The sequence below is a fragment of the Nycticebus coucang genome, chromosome 19, assembly GCF_027406575.1.
Source record: "Nycticebus coucang isolate mNycCou1 chromosome 19, mNycCou1.pri, whole genome shotgun sequence".
NCBI classification, from domain to species: domain Eukaryota; kingdom Metazoa; phylum Chordata; class Mammalia; order Primates; family Lorisidae; genus Nycticebus; species Nycticebus coucang.
This window is the reverse complement of record NC_069798.1, coordinates 41,668,479-41,686,999: the sequence shown is the minus strand read 5'-3', so window position 1 is coordinate 41,686,999 and position 18,521 is coordinate 41,668,479. Positions and strand designations below refer to the sequence as shown.

Below are 18,521 nucleotides of genomic sequence, written 5' to 3'. Positions count from 1 at the left end.
ATCAAGGACACAGGTGTGTCTCAAACTTGCCAATGATGAGAATCACTCCAAAAAAACTTATGAAATATTGATCCTATGAAGGTTTTATTTTAGATACAGGCTAGGGTCTGAGAACTTTTTTATTTTATATATTTGTTTTTTAAATTAACACCCTCGACACTTGGCAGGGTTGGTAACTGAATGATTTGGAAAACATGTCTGCTTTTATTAGGGATGGGAGCCTGGAGGGGATAGTGGTGCTTTTTGGGTATTTTTCCTCTAATGCTCTCTAACTTGCCCGTGTTTGTGTATCTTAGCTCTATCTGTTCATTACATTTGTATAGCTAGATAAAATTCCTCTTAACCCACATTAAATGTGAAAACTTTTTTTTTTTCCAAGTTTCTGAAGACTTACTAGAATCCCTAAGTAGTGGTTTGGTCTAAAAATGGGATCAATGTTTTTCTGTCTCCTCCTAAGTAAATAGCCACTGGAAATTCTGATGACTTTTTTATTTTATTTTATTTTTTTAATTTTTACATATACATGTGTTTATTAGGTTTCCATTTTTTGCCTTCACAAAATTAAAGAGCCTTCAAATTTAATAACAATAACAATGTTTAAGATAAGGACTAGAAACAAAAACCTCGTAAAGAATGAACGAACATAAATACATTCAGAAAGGAAATCAGAGAATTGCTGCATTGAAATATTAAGCAATAATAATAATAATAACAATGTAAAGAAAGTAACATTTGCATTGTCAAATCAGAGTATGTCTATTATTGAATGCTTTGACTCTGAGATTCAGTATGGAGTCATCAGTTAACTACTTCTTATTATTTTAAGTCTCAAAAAATAGACAACTAATATTTATAAATAAAAGATAATTTCAAAAAACAGATCATGCCAAATCTTATAGATGATAGAAAAAGAAGAAATACTTCAAAATCACTCTACTTGATCTGGATACACCTGATATTAAAATTGGAGAGAATATATTATTATAAAGGGGAAATTACAATATGGAAATTCTGTTGACTCCTGAAAGGAAGGTAAAGGTTGTCAACCTGTGTGCTTGGCAGGTTTTTGTCTCACCTCCTCCTGTTCCTGCACTTGGACAGTGGCGTGCCTCAGGGTGTCACACAGCAGGTTACCCACAAGGTGACGCAGCACCTGACGGGGGCCAGCCATGGGGACAATGTGAAGCTTCTCAACAGCATGATCCAGGTCAGGGCCCTTGGAAGCCCCTACATATACCCTGCCCATCATCCCAACTCCAAACCCCTACTGTTAACACATTTATGATTTAGTTAATTCCAATCACTTGGCTCAGTGCCTTTGACCAAGAAGGTCAACAGGTTTGGGCTTTGTAGTGGAGGCAGATATTGTTTGGTAAACGGGAGGCTGACCTTCCACATCATCTGAGCCTTTTCTCTGCAGGCACACATATCTGTAAGCACTCAGCCCAATGCAGTGGGGCCTGTTGCGGTGTTGGAGTTCTGGGTTCAGGCTCTCATAAGCCAACACCTTTGGTACCGAGAACAACCTATCCTCTTCCTCATGGACCACTTGTGTAAAACAGCTTTTCAGCTGATGCAGGAAGACTGTGTGCAGAAATTACTCTACCAGCAACATAAGGTACAAAACCTGTTAGAGAATTGATTTTTCATTCATTGGCTAGATAGTAGTTTTTGAAAAATGCTCCCCCTGAAAGCACAGATCTCTGGCCACTATCTTTTTAAAGCTCTGCCTTAATGGTGTCTTATCTCAGTAATTATAGTCCACTAGTTCAGGTTGTAAGGAAGTCAAAGGAGAGGACACCAAGGAAGAGCCCTGCTCTTTATTACATTTGCCTGTAATGTGCTACCTGGAACTGCTGCTAGTGGACTCGTTCTGTGTCTTATCAACATCTTTCATTATAGTAAGATAATTACTGATGGCTCTTGAAAAGGCCATCAATAAAGTTTTTAAATCCACCTTTCTGTGCCTTGGTGTAGAATGCTTTGGGTTACCACTGTGACCGGAGTCTGCTCTCTTCTTTGGTGAGCTGGATCGTGGCAGGCAACATAACCCCCTCCTTCGTGGAGGGCTTGGCTACACCCACTCAGGTAGGAAACTCAATGAGAGGACTGTTTGTTATCTTTGTGGACTTGAGTCTTATTATTATCCTTACTGATAAATTACTAATAGCCTAAAATAGCTCTCATTTATTTAGCACTTAGCTTTATAAATACCCTTTTCCATTTAATCTTTGCAGAAGCCCTCTGCTGAGGCTGTGGTGTGGTTATCTCCGTTTTACAGAGGGGCTCACTGAAGCTTAATGGAGTTAAGGGCTGGCTCAGACTCAGACGGCTGTTGATGAGTCTTCAGTCGGCCTGACTGCAGAGCCTGCCAGCAGCATGGCAGAGAGGCTCAGAGTAGATGCTGGAGTCAGATGGCCTGCATTTCATTTGTGGTTCTGGCATTTGTTAGTTCGGTGGCATGGGTAACTTGCTTGGCTCTCGGTCCTCATTTTCCTCGATTGTCTAATGGAACTAATGATTGCACTTATATGTCAAGCTTTTAGAATAGTGCTTAGCACATAACCAGTGGCTCTCTTTCCTGTCCTTCATGTGTACAGAACTTGCCCAGTAAATATTGTTAAGTGAACAAATACCCTTCTTATGCTGAATTTCCATAGGAATTTAACATTTTCTTTTTTTACTCCATCAAGGTAGCTTTTAATAAAAAAGGACAAGAGAGAAACACTAACATTCAAAATCACTCTACTCTTCCCACTCATTACTTTATGTGATAATATCCTGGCACAATAAACTCAAGGTCTCCCAAGCACCACAATTCTCTGGAAGTATCACCTAGAAAAAAGACATTCTACAAGTTGTCACATTAAATACTATAGACATAAGACTTAGCCCAAGCACTACCAGAATGGTGCTGGATTTTGTTTTACATGTTTATTCCTTTTTTTATTTTTTATTAATATTAAATCATAGCTGTGTACATTAATGTGATCATGGGGTACCATACACTGGTTTTATAAACAGTTTGACGCATTTTCATCACACTGGTTAACATAGCCTTCCTGGCATTTTCTTAGTTATTGTGTTAAGACATTTATATTCTACATTTACTGAGTTTCACATGTACTCTTATAAGATGCACTGTAGATGTAATCCCACCAAACACCCTCCCTCCGCCCATCTTCCCCCCTCCCTCCCCTCCCTCTCCCCCTTCCCCATATTCTTAGGATATAACTGGGTTATAGCTTTCATGTGAAAGCCATAAATTAGTTTCATAGTAGGGCTGAGTACATTGGATACTTTTTCTTCCATTCTTGAGATACTTTACTAAGAAGAATATGTTCCAATAATCTATTTTATTTAATTTTTTATCTGATATTTTAGAAACTATAAATATTTGCTGATTGAGATTGGTGTTAGGAAAGGACTTTAATTTGTGGAGTATCTGGATATATTCATTTCGGTTAGCTACTCATCCCCTGCCCCTTTGCCTGGTGTCATTGTAGGTCTGGTTTGCCTGGACAGTACTGAACATGGAATCTATCTTTGAAGAAGACTCCCAGCTTCGAAGAGTGGTTGAAGGGGAATTGGTTATAAATTCTGCTTTCACCCCTGACCAAGCTCTGAAGGTGCAAATAGCTGTTTTGCATTTGAGTGGTAGAAGGTGGCTTACACTTTGATGCTGATGGTCTTCACTGTAGCTTTTGGGCTTCTGTGCTTTCTTTTGTTGTGAATGTATAGCAAGCTCAAAAACCAAACCAGTACCTAAAACTGCGTGATTGAAGTCCATACTTGCTTCTCAATGTTCATTTAATGAGGGTCACAGCCTAGTAATTGAAGGTTGCATTCATTACACATGTGATAGGGCTAGCCATTGGCTTTAGAGCTGTGATTTTCAACTGGTGTGCTGAGAAAATTTTTAAAGATCATTAAATTATTTTTGAAAGAAGTTCAAAGCACAGTAAGCATATTCCTCCCCCCCCCCACTCTTCTTTTTGATCAATGTAATTTTTTAAGTGTGTCCTGGAGTTTAAATGTAGGTTCAAGTGTGCTGTGAGATAAAAAAGGTTGGAAATCACTGCTTTAGAGCACCTGCAGTGGCATGCATCACATGCGTCCCAGTCTCCTGGGGAGCTTATTAAAACTTGGGTTACTAGACCCCATCTCTGAGATTTGGAGGCTGAGTCTGGAATGGGCCCAGGCATTTCTTTTTTACAACTTCCTAGCTGTTTCTTAGGCTCACTAGAGTGCTAGAAAGACTGGAATAAGGGTTTCGATTTGAAGACCTTCTATTTTTAGGGTCTATTGTAGACTTGACTTTTAGGTTTCAGAGCCTATCAGGAATGTAGCATTCTTGAATATCCTTTTAAAAATCTTCATAAAACAGCAACTCAAAGTTCAATTTTACAAAAGCTAGATTTTTAAAGACTGATAAAGTTTGACAGTCATATTTACTTTGGTTTTTATATTTTTCTGTTCCCCTACACTATTGCATTAACATCTACATGCAAAGGAATTTCAGAAATAGATATGTTTATGTCATATAGTTAAACTACATGACTCTTTAAAATCCATTGTAATTCTGGGGTCTGAAATGTTTTGGCAGGAAAAAAGCTGCCCCACGTATCTTGCTACCAAGGAGGGTGAAGTGTTAGCTGGTGGATAAAAGTGGGTTTTTTTTTTTTTTTTTTTTTGAGACAGTTTTACTATGTTACCCTTGGTAGAGTGCTGTGGCATCATAGCTCACAGCAACCTTCAACTTCTGGGCTCAGGCGATTCTCTTGCCTCAGCCTCTCGAAGTAGCTGGGACTACAGGCACCTGCCATATCACCTGGCTATTTTTTAGATATAGGGTCTCGCTCTTGCCTAGGCTGGTCTCGAACTCTTGATTTTAGGCCATCCACTTGACTCAGTCTTCCAAAGTGCTAGGATTACAGACGTTAGCCACCACGACCGACCCTTTTTTTTCCTTAATAAATCGAAAACAAAATGTTTGGTGTTTCATTTAGATCACTTAAACTATTTGTGATTATGTTCATTTTATGGTTATTTAAAACTCCTCCTTTTTTTCTAGAAAGCCCAGGCCCAGCTGAAGCTTCCCATTGTGCCGTCTCTCCAGAGACTGCTGATTTATCGCTGGGCCCACCAGGCCCTGGTCACGCCTTCTGATCACCCACTCCTGCCACTCATTTGGCAGAAGTTCTTCCTTCTGTATCTTCACCGCCCGGGACCGCAATATGGGTATGGGACCCAGTGTTGTAAGTTTCTGTGAATCTGTTTCTGCTTTTGCACTGCTCTGATTCTGTGTGATCTTAGAATGGAAGTGTGAGTAGGAGTCATTCTTTGGTGATCTCTGGCTAGGAGTCTCCTTCACATTCTCTTTAACATTTATTAGATCTGTTAGATCCTTCCTTGGGGGAAGTTGGCGGTATCTTGTGGCATGTCCTTTTACCTTCGTACTCAAGGTGGTTAAGACAACATCTTGGGAATGGGCATCCTACCTCAGGAGATGCAAAGGGAGAGACACTGCCTCAAACAGAGGCTACTTGTGTGACTGTCGTGGGGCTGGGAGGAGGGGACCTGTGATGAGTAATATGGGTATGAACAAAGCCCAGGCTGTGTCTGGCAGCCACTGGGTTGTAATTAGGAGAGTCCAACATTTCCACCAAGTATGAAGACACTCTGGTCAGCTGAACTATCAGCTTTTACCAGCCATTGCTCTCTAGCTCCACCTCAATTCCTAGGTCACCCTCATTCCCTTAACTCACTCTGTGAAATCTATAGATGTTGATTCTTTGTCCCTTCCGTTTTCTACCAGATTCTGAGTTCTTCAAGACAGATACCATCTTGACAGCTACCATCTTGGTGACGATGTCCTATATTTATTTGTTTAGCATTTCTTTTTAAAACTGCTTTCATATATACCATTTTATTAGATCCTCAAAATAACCTTGGGAATACAAATAATAGGTATTATTTTAATGGAGTATATACCCAGCACTAGTAAATTGTCTCACTAATTACTATTTTATGCCATGTAGAAAGTATGTCTTGTGTTGAAAGGTTAGAGATCTGTACTTGTATTTTTTAAGGTTACCCATAGATGGTTGTATTGGAAGAAGATTTTTTCAAAGTCCTGCTCATATCAATTTGTTGAAAGAAATGAAGAGACGTCTGACAGAGGTGGCTGACTTCCACCACACTGCAAGCAAGGCCCTTCGCGTTCCAGCAGAGGGCAGTGAAGGGCTGCCAGAGAGCCAGGCTGGCACCCCAGCTTACCTAACTTCACCAGAACTGCACACGGAGCTGGTGAGGTGAGCATGGTTCTGCAGCCATTTACGTTGTTTGCAGCACAGGCACTGTGCTAGAGCACTTGGCTGTGTTACAGACAGCCAGACATCATTCTTTTAATCCTGTTGGAGTGAATGTAGAAGGTGGCTTTGATACAGATCTGCATCTTGAAATGCTTCTCTTTTATGTTCCTCCAGAGAAGTGAATCAGCAGTCTGGAGGTACTCTGTCTAGTGGCTAGAGTCTGACTGATAAAGCAGAGGGCTGATATCCTCTTCTATTTCTTTGTGTAAAAATAGGAATAAACTAAAACAGATTTATCGTAGCAGGTAAACAACTATTAAAGCCTGCCAGAATAGTTCTTTAGAAGAAATAAAGGACCAAGGCAGGGCTGTGTAAGTGCAGTTCATAGATCCTCCTTGGGATGCCGGGATCCTCCGGATTACTAGGTGGGGTGTCTAGTAATCTCCCCAGACTGCTCATAAACTCAGGTACAATGTTTGCATCTCCTAGGAGGTTAAACACTCTGAAGTAAGTTTAGATTCCTTTCACACTGTTCCTTTACTTTTCATTATAAGTTTTCTATAAATCAAATATTAGTCTTACAATAAGACTTACTAAAAATGGCTCTTAATACTTAAACCTGAATACACAATAGCCTGGGGAGGGAATCCTGCTTTTCATCTAGTGCTGAGTCCTCAGCCTTGCTGTACCTCCATTCACCAGGGCTCTTTCTCAGTCTCTAGAATGATATCTCCCCTTATCTTACTTGGTTGAAGGGGAACTTATTTTTAACTGGATTTAACCAGTAATGTAAGGCTGCACATTTTGATAAGCCAAGAAAGTCTTTGATATTCCCTTCTATCTTAAATCCCCCTTCCTGTGGTTCATAAAGTGCTCATCTAGCTCCTGGAATCAGAAGCTAGGAGAGAACCACACTGTCAACCTTTTCCTTTTAAGAACCTCAAAACCTGATTCCTGTTTCTCTGCCTAGATAGATTCTTGTGGATGAAAGGGCAGTAATTTTCCACTTTATTGAATAAAACTATGCCATCTCCCGTGCCCCCACCCAGTAGTTTGTGTATTGCCAACTATTTCTCTGGTAATACTGGTGCAGAGAACTGCTTAAAATACCAGTGATCTTAGCTAAATGGATTGTGTTCTTTGTAAAAGCAAAACAAAACAACATAAGAGCTGGACATAGGAGCTTAAGCCTGTACTCTCAGTGTCTCAGGAGGTTGAGGCCTGAGGCAGGAGAATCACTTGAGGCCAGGAGTTGGAGACCAGGCTGGGCAACATAGTGAGACCCATTGTAAAAACATTTAAAAAAAATTTGCCAGATGTGATGGCATGTCTCTAGTCCCAGCTGGTTGGGAGGTTAAGGGAGGAGATTTGCTTCAGCCCTGTAATTTGGTTGAGGCTGCAGTGAACTGTGATCATGTTGCTGCGCTCCACCCTGAACAATAGAGTGAGACTCCATCTCTAAAAAAATAAATAGAGGAAACTATATTTTTAAAAAAGTTTTTACTGGAAAATTGGGACTTTTTTCTTTTTTAAAGCCTGGCTTTATTTTATACTTCTTAATGAGAACAGGGTACATACATGCTTGTCACTTTTGTGAATCTTGGAGGCAGGAGGTAGTCATAGAGCCTAAAGCTAGCTGGCAAGTTCTTACAATGCATACGTTTAAAATGACTCAATATTTTCCCTGAAAATATGTTTATTTGACTGTTATTTTCACTTTTCCAAGCTGTCAGACTCACTGTGACTGAATTGCCCAAGAAAGAAAAGCTCTAAATTCAGATCCTAGGTCTGTGGTAAAAATCACCTTCTCCAGTTATCTTCTTTCTGTGTACTTTATATTTAACTTAATAATAGTTTTTGGAGCTTCTTTGTACCTTTTGTTTTAGCAGTTATTGAATCCATATTGTAATGATGTGTGACATATCTCTGCTGGACCATGCATTTCTTGGTGGTGGTTGTTGAAGACATTATCTGTATTATGGGTTTTCTTTACTCTTATTTAGTGGTACATAGTTCCTAGAGATATAGGAAACTTTATTTGTCTATACATCTTTTTATATTTTGTATAATTATGTTTTTATCTTTTAGGCTCTTCAATGTATATATATTATGGCTAGAAGATGAGAATTTTCAAAAAGGAGATACCTATATCCCTTCTTTACCAAAGCAATATGATATTCACAGGCTAGCAAAAGTGATGCAGAATCAGCAGGTGAAACTATAACAATGTCTTTTTTAGCACATCTGAAAGTAATTTGAATCATATTCATAATATAATGGTAATACCACTTATTGATAAGGAAGTGGGCGGTCACTTGGTCATTGTTTCCGAGGGTTTTGTCAGATAAGTGATTGTGTATGTATGGAAGGGGTATTCGCTTTTGAATCTTCAGCCCCACCGTGGCCTCACCTGCAGGGTTGAAGCTTACTCTAGGTCTTTTTACAACCTCATAAACAAACCCTTCTTCTCACTATTTTTTCTACTTTAAATTTTTAGCAGCTGAATTAGTTACTTGTAATTGATAATCTCTACTCTCATAAGAAGTGCAGTGTAGGAGTTTATAAGGATCCATGCATTATATAGGAGATTAATTGTGGGGGTAAAGAAGGAGCTCACCTTTGTTTAGCTCGGAAGATACTTACTTGGCAGTGTCACAGTCCTGCTTGCCCTTCTGGAGCCATTTGATCCTAGACTTCAAATGTCCTAAGCTGTTCTCTCCCTGACACTTTTGGCCTTTTAGGGGCCAAAACTTCTAATCTCGGCTTTCTCTAAGCTTCTGTAACCATCTTTGACCCTGCAGGTGAGGCTTTGGTGGGGCTGAAGATTGGGAACAGGGTGGGGAAGACTTAGCTTTCCCATTCCAGTTCCTTTTTTCTTTTGGTCAAAATCTACTGGCATTGAACCTAACATCAGGATGGGATTTAGGCGCCTCTGAGAATTGAGAGACTTTCACTTGGATTTGTAAACTTTCTTGGTTCCTCATTTATGTATATTTCATTTCCAGTAGGTATCTTTGTCTTCCTACTGTTTTTCCTATCTTTCATTCTTCCCTTTCCTTTTTTCTTCTTTCTTCTTTTCTTCCCTTCTTTCCATGAGTATTTATTGAGCAGCTTCTAACTGCCAGGTGCCAAAGATACAAATAGCAATCTGTTATACTCCTTCAAGGAGCTTATTGTTAAAAAGGCTTATTGTAAAACAATGATTACATCTTGTGTTCAAGACTGGGAGGGTGGCTCGGCGCCTGTGCCTCAAGCAGCTAAGGCGCCAGCCACATACACCTGAGCTGGCGGGTTCGAATCCATCCTGGGCCTGCCAAACAACAATGACGGCTGCAACCAAAAAATAGCTGGGCGGGTGCCTGTAGTCCCAGCTACTTGGGAGGTGAAGGCAGGAGAATCGCTTGAGCCTAGGAGTTGGGAGGTTGTTACGAGCTGTGATGCCACAGCACTCTACCTAGGGCGACAGCTTGAGGCTCTGTCTCAAAAAAAAAAAAAAAAAAGACTGGGAGGGGAGTTTGTTGGGTGCTGTGGGAACATGAAAGAGTAGCTCCTGATTCAAACTAGGAGTGGTGTCCTTTGAGCTGAGCCCTAAAGAGCAAGGAAAGGCATGGTGTTAACTAGCAGAAAGATCAGTGTGCAGAGATATGGCAGATGAGAGAAGGGTGCAGGCTAAGGGTTGTATAGCATCTGAGGGAGGCAGATGAAACCAGAGAGGTGAATAGTTGGGAAACGCTAAGGACCATATCTCTCTTTCTAAAGAATTTGGAAAGCTACTGCAATAGCAGCAGTAATTAAATAAATAGATGAATTAAAAATATATGGAGAAATAAATACACAAGGATTTGTATATTTTTGAATATTGTTGAAAATTCTAACTTGGGCCCCTAGAGATGCTGTTTACTAAGATAAGTAATACTAGAAGTGGAGGCATAGAGGGCCTTGAAAGAGAGCTCTTTGTGAAGGAGTTGGTCAGGAGGGGAGAAACATATCTAGAATTCAGAGTAGGAAGTATGGGTTTAATGGCAATAAAATATTTAGATTAAGAAGGGACTGGAGATGGACCCTGAAAAATAATAGTAATTTAAAGCACAGAGAAAGAAATCTGAGAATAGAGAGCTAGAGAAATAGGAAAAATAAGTACGAGGTGATGGTGTCCTGAAATCCTTGGAGAGCAGGTCCGTGCTCATCCCCTCCTTTTACGCTGTGTCCCACGTTCTTATCCAAGGCTTTCATGGTAGGTCAGTGTTTTTACCACCTTAACTGTAGCTTTCTTGGTTCTCTGAGATTTATACTGGTTCCTCAGCATCTACAGAATTAATTGCTTTCTTTCTCTGTTTTTTTAAGTCTTTGCTGTATAACTCCTTTTTGATCTGTAATTCAAGCTCGGCATTGTTTTGTAGTTTTGATTTCTCTGCTTATATACTGTTAATTCTCAGGGTTTGCTCTAATTGTTAGAGGCTATTAATGGATATTTAGGCAGAGAAGGTGACCTAGTGACCCCATTTCAAGGAGATGCATATACACAGGAAAGTCTGGTATAGCATGTTGAACAGTGGGTAAATAGTAGATTCAGTATTGTAATCAGGATTTCTCTGGAGCTCCTCCTCTGAGTTTGGAATGCTTTATGGTGTGTGGGTGATAGGAAATAATGATTTAGAACTTTATGGCAGTGTGCCAATTGAGAAGCTTGGTGGCATCCTTGGGCCTTTAGAATGCCTAAAATAAAAAAAAAAATGGTTTACAAATCCATAGTCTATATTTAATCACCATTTGCAGTCATTTTTAGTGTTCATTGATAATTGACCTTTTTTTTTTTTTTAGTTGTTCTTTTTTTTTTTTGATAATTGACCTTTTTTTGTTAGTTAAAGGCAGGTCATCAAAGTGAAGTAAATACAGTTTAGAATGTACAAGACAGCCCACTGGAGTGTGGAAGTGAATACTAGAACCTACATAGCTATTTTTCTCATTTATTTTCTTATTTCTATTCTATTTCACCTTTTATTATGAAAAAATTCTATCATATAGAAAAATGGGCAGAGTAGTACAATGAGCATGCTCTTCCCCCGTCCCTACCACATAGCACGTGTCTGGTCTCATCTGTAGCCCATCCATTCCCTCTACCATATTATTTTGCAGACAGTCCCAGGGAACATTGACACATAAAGATTTTAAAAGATAAAGATGAAAAACTGACCCCTTAGCGTTTATGTATAAAATATGGGCGTAGGTGTGGTAATCCCAGCACTTTGGGAGACCGAGGGAGAAGGATCACTTCAGGCCAGGAGTATGAGACCTACCTGGGTAACATAGGGAGACTCTCTCATCTCTGCCAAAAATTTAAAAAAATTAGTTGGGCATGGTGTATATGCCTGCAGTCCTGGCCTGTAGGAGGCTGAGGCAGGAGGATTGTTTGAGTCCAGGCATTTGAGGCTGCAATGAACTATGATTGTGCCACTGTACTCTAGCCTAGGTGACAGAATGAGAGCCTGTCTCAAAAAAAAAAAAAATATATATATATACACACACACATATATATATATTTATATACATACACATATATAAACAATTTCCTAATGTCAAGTATCTAGTCAATGTTCAAATTTCCAACTCTCATAATTGTCATAAAAGTTTTGTTTTTATTTAATTTTATAGTTTGAATCAATCTACAAGTTATGACTGGTTGGTATGTCTATAAGTCTATTTAAAGTATTGGTCCTCCTCTTATCCCCTTTTTATTTCTTTCTAATTTATTTATGAAAGAAACTAAATGGTTTTTCCAGAGTTCCCCCACAGTTTGGATTTTGCTGATTTTATCTTCATGGTGTTATAGTTTAACATGTTTTTCTGTCTCCTGTATTTCCTATAAATTGATGTTTGCAACCTAATTCAAATTTGGTTATTTTCAACATATTTATTTTTAATTTTTAAAATTTTTTTATTTTTATCTATGTTTTACAGTGTACATAATCTACTAGCTTAATAGTGTATATAATTTATAAAAACACATATGGGGGCTGTTAAAGTTATTCTTTCAATCGAAAAACTTGTACAACTACTGCAAAGAATGTTTGAGTGGCCACTTTGAAAGCAATTCATCCTATTCATCAATTCATCTATTAATGCTGGAGGACTTGGAGTATTATTACTTCATGTTGAAACTTACTGGTTCACTTTATAGTTAATTATATAGTTTTATATGTGAATACATGACTCATCTGTCAAAGTTAAAATACTGTTGTTCCATTCTAGGATCTGTGGTTAGAGTATTTGAACATGGAGCGCATTTATCATGAGTTTCAGGAAACAGTTGGTCTGTGGATGCAGGCCAAGCTTGAGTCCCATTCCACACCCTGCAGTTTGTCAGTGCAGCTGGACTTTACTGATCCTCTGTTGGGTGAGTCATGTGAGCATCAGCCCCATGAACGAGTGAGTGAATGACTGAATCAGAGCCATTGGGGGTTAAGGCTTACATGCTCTATTCTTCCAGTGTTCCTTTTTATATGTGATGCTTTAAAGAGACATTTCAAGTTACTTACACTTAACTTAAAGTACAACTTTAATTATTTTGAGTTTGCAGTTTTAAATTCAGAAGTTTGTCTTTTTCTTTTATAAACTCTTTTTCTTTATATCTGGAACACTTATCACAAATAGAACATATTCCTGAAGTTCCTAAGTTGCTTACATCTCTCAGAACATTTTTCTAGAGAAGCAGTATTATAAATTATTATTAACTTCTGTGCCAGGCCACAAGAGCCCATAAAGTCACTGACAAATTTCACAGTAAAAAAACCCAGAAAATGACATTTGGGGTCACATATTTTAATTACTGAATATATTTTTAAAATATAGGACATATAATAAAATTATAAATACAATTATTGACTGAAATATTATTGAAATATTGACTGAAGTATATAGTAGTGATTTTCAACTGCTGTACTGTGAGAGGATCTTAGGTGTGCTATGAAAAATTTTAAAGATCATTAAATTATTTTTGAAAGAAGTTCAAAGCACACTAAATATATTTTTTAACTCTTTTTTTTAGATCTCCATAATTTAAAGTGTGCTGTGGAGGTTTTAATTATAGGTTCACGCGTGCCATGAGATAAAAAAGGTTGAAAAACATTGATACGTAATGTAATAGTGCACTAAAGAGATTCAGAGAAAGGCAAAAATACTTTCTTATTCCATCTTTGTCACTAACCAACTTGTTAGTTGAGTGAAGAAAGAAAAATAAGAACCTTCTGGAGCTTTAGTTCATTCACCTGTAAATGAAGATGCTGGACAGTCTCATCCATAGAAGGCTCTAAAATTTTTCCCTCCAACAACATCCTTCTTGTTTTTTCCTGAAATAATTTCTTTTTCTGATTGTTAAAAGTTGTATATGTTCACTAAAAAAAAAATTAAGTGTGATACAGAAAAATATATAGAGGAAGGTATACAAATTGCTCATTCCAACTCTATACATTCTAATTTTTCTGTTTCTGAAAGTTTGTTAAATGAGAAGAAGAGATATGTGGATAGATCTGGAAACTACTGAATGCTTTCTGTTCATGCCCTGTCATCTGCAGTGTTTCCTTGATACTTGAATACTGCTCTAAAAGTTTACTTGTTTTCTTTGTAGTTAATTTAGTAATTTATGAAGCCCTTAGTTTGTTCCAGGCACTGTCCCATTATTTGATATGTAGTAACTCAGTCCTCACAACAACCCTATGTGGGTTATCCCTGTAGAGCAGGTAAGAAACTCTAGGCTGGTTAGGCAGCTTGCCCATGTGAGTCACGTGGCTAGTATGTGGCAGTGCTGTCTGGTCCCAGAACCCTGTTCGTCACCACTGGTATCCTACCTCTTGTTTCTGGCAATCAGAACAGGTTGCAATTCTAAACAAAATTAGGCCCTAGATTTCTTTTTTTTTTTTTTTTTTTTTGTAGAGACGGAGTCTCACTGTACCGCCCTCGGGTAGAGTGCCGTGGTGTCACACGGCTCACAGCAACCTCTAACTCTTGGGCTTACGCGATTCTCCTGCCTCAGCCTCCTGAGTAGCTGGGACTACAGGCGCCCACCACAACACCCGGCTATTTTTTTGTTGCAGTTTGGTTGGGGCTGGGTTTGAACCCGCTACCCTCGGCATATGGGGCCGGCGCCCTACTCACTGAGCCACAGGTGCTGCCCTAGGCCCTAGATTTCTAAATAATAAGTTTTAGTCTAAATAATCAGTCTCAGATGATAACAGGGTAGGTGACAATATCAAATGATTGAATTTATGGCTCTGATTGCAGGAAGAATTCACTAGCACTCTTACAACACCATGTTCTTTTTCTTGAACTAAATTTGTTTTGTTAGCTTCAAAATTTTTGTCAGTTGTGGTCTAGTGATTACAATTAAATATGCTCTGAATTTAAATTTTATCTTTTGTATTTAAAATGTTATCCTTGATTTTTCTTTTTTTGGTAAGTGATACTGGGTTTGAAAGAGCTGTTAGCTTTCCTTTAGAGTCATGGCTTATAATATTGCTTAGAAGAAACTTTAACATAAATAGTCACAAACTTATCTGATGATGAATACTCAACTTCGTTCTAGTGGAAAAACCCCAGTTATAAGGGACAGTGTTGTATTTGACACTGTTAAATTCCATCTGTTTGGGGTACAAACAATACCAGTTTCCTTATGCCAAGTAAAGTCATGGCTGTTAAATTTTTTAGTAATTTTTCTTAACAAGAATAGAAAATTGAATATTGCATCTGGAATGAAATCGGAAATTCATAGTAGTGCCTTAAGTACTTGTTGACTTGACTTGTTGAAGTTTCCTTGACCTCGCCCTTCCTTTCTCATCTTACTATTGAAAAGATTTGAATATGTAGCATCATTTTTCTTCTTGTTCTTTAGTTGCCACCTGTTGTGTGGTATGTATGTAGTGTGGTGAAGAGAGATATCCAATAGGGATTTATTGGACATCTACTATGTATTTAGCTCGGTACTTGGTATAGAAATAACAGACATTCAAAGTTTATTAACCAGTATGAGGCCATCTGCAATCTAGGGAAAAGTTGTGGGGTATAGATTCACTTTTTTTTTTGTGTGTGTGTGGCACTGGACCACTTTTTTTGGGCTCCATAAATCATCTGAGTGAAAGATTGATGGACTGTATGGCTATAAAAATATAAGTGCCGAAGGAGCTTGTGTCCATGTCTTAATTCATTTTATCTCTTACTACTTTCAGCTGTCCTGTTCAAACCTTGACATAATTTCAGACTTTTTACTGATTTGTATTCCATGACGTCCATTACTTTCCCTACCATTCCTATGAATTTTATGTGGATGATGACATTAAAAACTCCTCGTCTGGGCGGCGCCTGTGGCTCAGCGGGTAGGGCGCCGGTCCCATATGCCGGAGATGGCGGGTTCAAACCCAGCCCCGGCCAAAAAAAAAAAAAAGAAAAACTCCTTGTCTGTCTGCATCCAAACCCAGTCCATTATCCAGATTAGTGGTTCTCAACCTGTGGGTCGCAACCCACAGGAACTGTATTAAAGGGTCGCGGCATTAGGAAGGTTGAGAACCACTGATCCACATGATAGCTGCTCCCTGTCGCAAGTTCGTTTAGGGCCATTCACTACATTTCCTTTACACTAATAACAGGTCTGAACTTTTCAGCATGACATGCAAGGCTGTCTAGGGTAGTAATTTAAGAAGTTAAAGGCATAGCTCTGTATTATTTGACAAAGCTTTTTTGAGATTAGTGATTCTATTGAATTGTACTTTGTGCTTCCGAGCTCCTTCTCCTTTGCCCTTTACTTAATAACTAAATATCACTGAATTTTCTTTCAGCTAAAGGAAGGGTTTTGAGTAACTTGCGGAAGCATGAGGCTCCCCAGCCTGCCCTTACTCTGCAGCCGATGAGGCCTCCTGTCCCAGTCATTTCCTCGGCTGTGCTCCTGAGCCAGGAGGATGCCGCCCAGCTGGTGTGCGCAGACCTGAATCTGTTACAGCAGCAGGCCCGGTAAGACTGTGTGTGCTCAAGGATCATGTTGCTGTGTTTTGGGTGCCTGGATGATTTACTACCTGGAGTGGCTTCCTTGTCAGCATTTTAACCATAAGGTTAATTGGACCAGACTGGCTCAGACAGTTCACTTGGTTAACCAAGTTGTGACAAGTCTTTGAATTTCACATTGGAATTCCGTGGCATCCTCCTGGATTGCCTATGTCACACATTTCCTGTGGTAGCATTTCTGAGTGCCAGCTAAGATTTTCCTGTGCTTCCCTTGAGCACTCCTTCAGATACTGAAAAGGTGGTGTCGGGAGAGTATGAAATGAGGTTTTATTTCTTTTGTTACTGCTTGGCACTCCCACTCTCCATATTCTTTTAAAAATTGACATGGGGTGTCGGTGCCTTGTAGCTCAGTGGCTAGGACGCCAGCCACATATACCCCAAGGCTGGTGGGTTCGAACCTGGCCCAGGCCAGGTAAACGACAATGACAACTGCAACAAAATATAGCCGGGCATTGTGGCAGGTGCCTGTAGTCCCAGCAGTTTGGGAGCCTGAGGCAAGAGAATCGCTAAAGCCCAAGAGTTTGAGATTGCTGTGGGCTGTGATGCCATGGCACTCTACTTGCGGGTGGCAAAGTGAGACTCTGTCTCAAAAAACAAAATTGACATGGGCACTTGATTGAAGTGTGAGAAAGTCATTTAATATCTTGAGTTCACATGGTAATCCAAAATGATCAACTGTTTAAGGTTTTGATTAGAGTCTGTGATCTTGTGAAAAGGAGTGTATGTGGTGTAAGTCGATTTTATTAACAATAAATGAGCCTCATTTGTACAAATTCCAAGTGAATCAATTTCTTATTGGCAGTTTTTCCTTAGCTGTTTTTCGTTTAGGCATTTGTTGAGTGTCCATTCTCTGTACACATAAACACCTGCCCATTAATGTAATAATAAATACGATTATACTGGTATTGACACCACATGTGCATAATTAGCTTTCTTGGTCTTTGACATTTCAGATTGAGTTGTTAATACCTAAAAAGTCATTGGTACCTACAATACCCTTTTAGGATGATTAAACTAGGATAGAATTCTTATTTATTCGTGTATATTTTAAGTTCCATTTAAAAATATTGTTGACATAACATTGACTAAATGGAGCTTTGTTTCTGGCTTAAAAGTTGTCTTCATTTCTTAGCTTTCTGTTTAGCCTGTCTGCCAGGGAGATACCTGGGCACATCTTGGTTTACATACTTCTGGTCTTTTGTTACCATGGAATACTTGTGTCGTACTATGCTATAATGCTGGCTGGGGATACCCAGAAGCTTTCATCATTTGTCATTTACTTTTCCTAAGATTTTCTTTTACCTCCTGATGATGTTTTTCAGAACTGCAGCTCTTCGAGAATCTCAGCAGGTGGCTTTGGATGGTGAGCTGTTGGACACAATGCCCAAACAGTACATTAATCGAGAGGAACAGACCACACTGCAGTTGGAGTGCAGAGGCAGTGGTGGTAAGAAATGCCAAGGCGCTGTGGTTGTAACAGTTCAGGTAAGATTGTTTAAGTGTCTTCATAATTTAGAAACTTTTAATTGGGCTGGGCACAGTGGCAAGACGAGGTGGACTGCTTGAGCTCAGGAGTTCAAGACCAAGAGCTCAGGAGTTCAAGACCTGTCTCTACTAAAAATAGAAATACTAGTTGGGCATTGTGGTGGGTACCTGTAGTCCTAGCTACTCAGGAGTCTGAGGCAAGAGGATTGCTTGAGCCTAAGAGGTTGCTATGAGGTATGATGATAACATGGCACTCTACCCAGGGTGACAGAGTGACTCTGGCTCAAAAATGGAAAATCAAAAAGAAAATTTTAATTGAGTCCCTGATGGTGGCATATCAGTAAGACGGATTGAAAGAAATATATAGCACATGATCCATTCTTGAAGCATTTAATGGTTTTAAGGGGAGTGAAAATATACACAGAGTTAATCATACATTTCCATAAGTGCCAGATGAATCCAACAAGACAGATATTTAAATAGGAATTCAAAGAAAAGCAGAATCATTGAGAAGATTCTTAGAGAGGCTTAATCTGATTCTTAAAAAATGTTGGCAATGCTAGAGCTATAGAGTTAAAAGGAATAGGGTACCGGAATGGCCGTGATTTCATTTGGGAGTCAAAGACTAGATTAGTCTATTTCAAGTGTTTTGGAGACTGCTGGTGGGGACAGGTT

At 39.1% G+C, this 18,521-nt stretch overlaps 1 protein-coding gene across 1 annotated transcript in view; it reads left to right on the top strand.

The window, feature by feature from the left end:
* EPG5 (ectopic P-granules 5 autophagy tethering factor) overlaps positions 1 to 18,521 on the top strand; it is a 130,330-nt gene that overhangs the window by 54,537 nt on the left and 57,272 nt on the right. The window contains exons 18-27 of the mRNA XM_053571604.1: positions 1,063 to 1,207; positions 1,421 to 1,618; positions 1,978 to 2,088; positions 3,507 to 3,629; positions 5,075 to 5,241; positions 6,093 to 6,314; positions 8,403 to 8,526; positions 12,564 to 12,708; positions 16,139 to 16,310; positions 17,684 to 17,846. Of these exons, the coding sequence (XP_053427579.1) occupies positions 1,063 to 1,207; positions 1,421 to 1,618; positions 1,978 to 2,088; positions 3,507 to 3,629; positions 5,075 to 5,241; positions 6,093 to 6,314; positions 8,403 to 8,526; positions 12,564 to 12,708; positions 16,139 to 16,310; positions 17,684 to 17,846 (1,570 nt within the window). The remainder of the gene's footprint in view (positions 1 to 1,062; positions 1,208 to 1,420; positions 1,619 to 1,977; positions 2,089 to 3,506; positions 3,630 to 5,074; positions 5,242 to 6,092; positions 6,315 to 8,402; positions 8,527 to 12,563; positions 12,709 to 16,138; positions 16,311 to 17,683; positions 17,847 to 18,521) is intronic.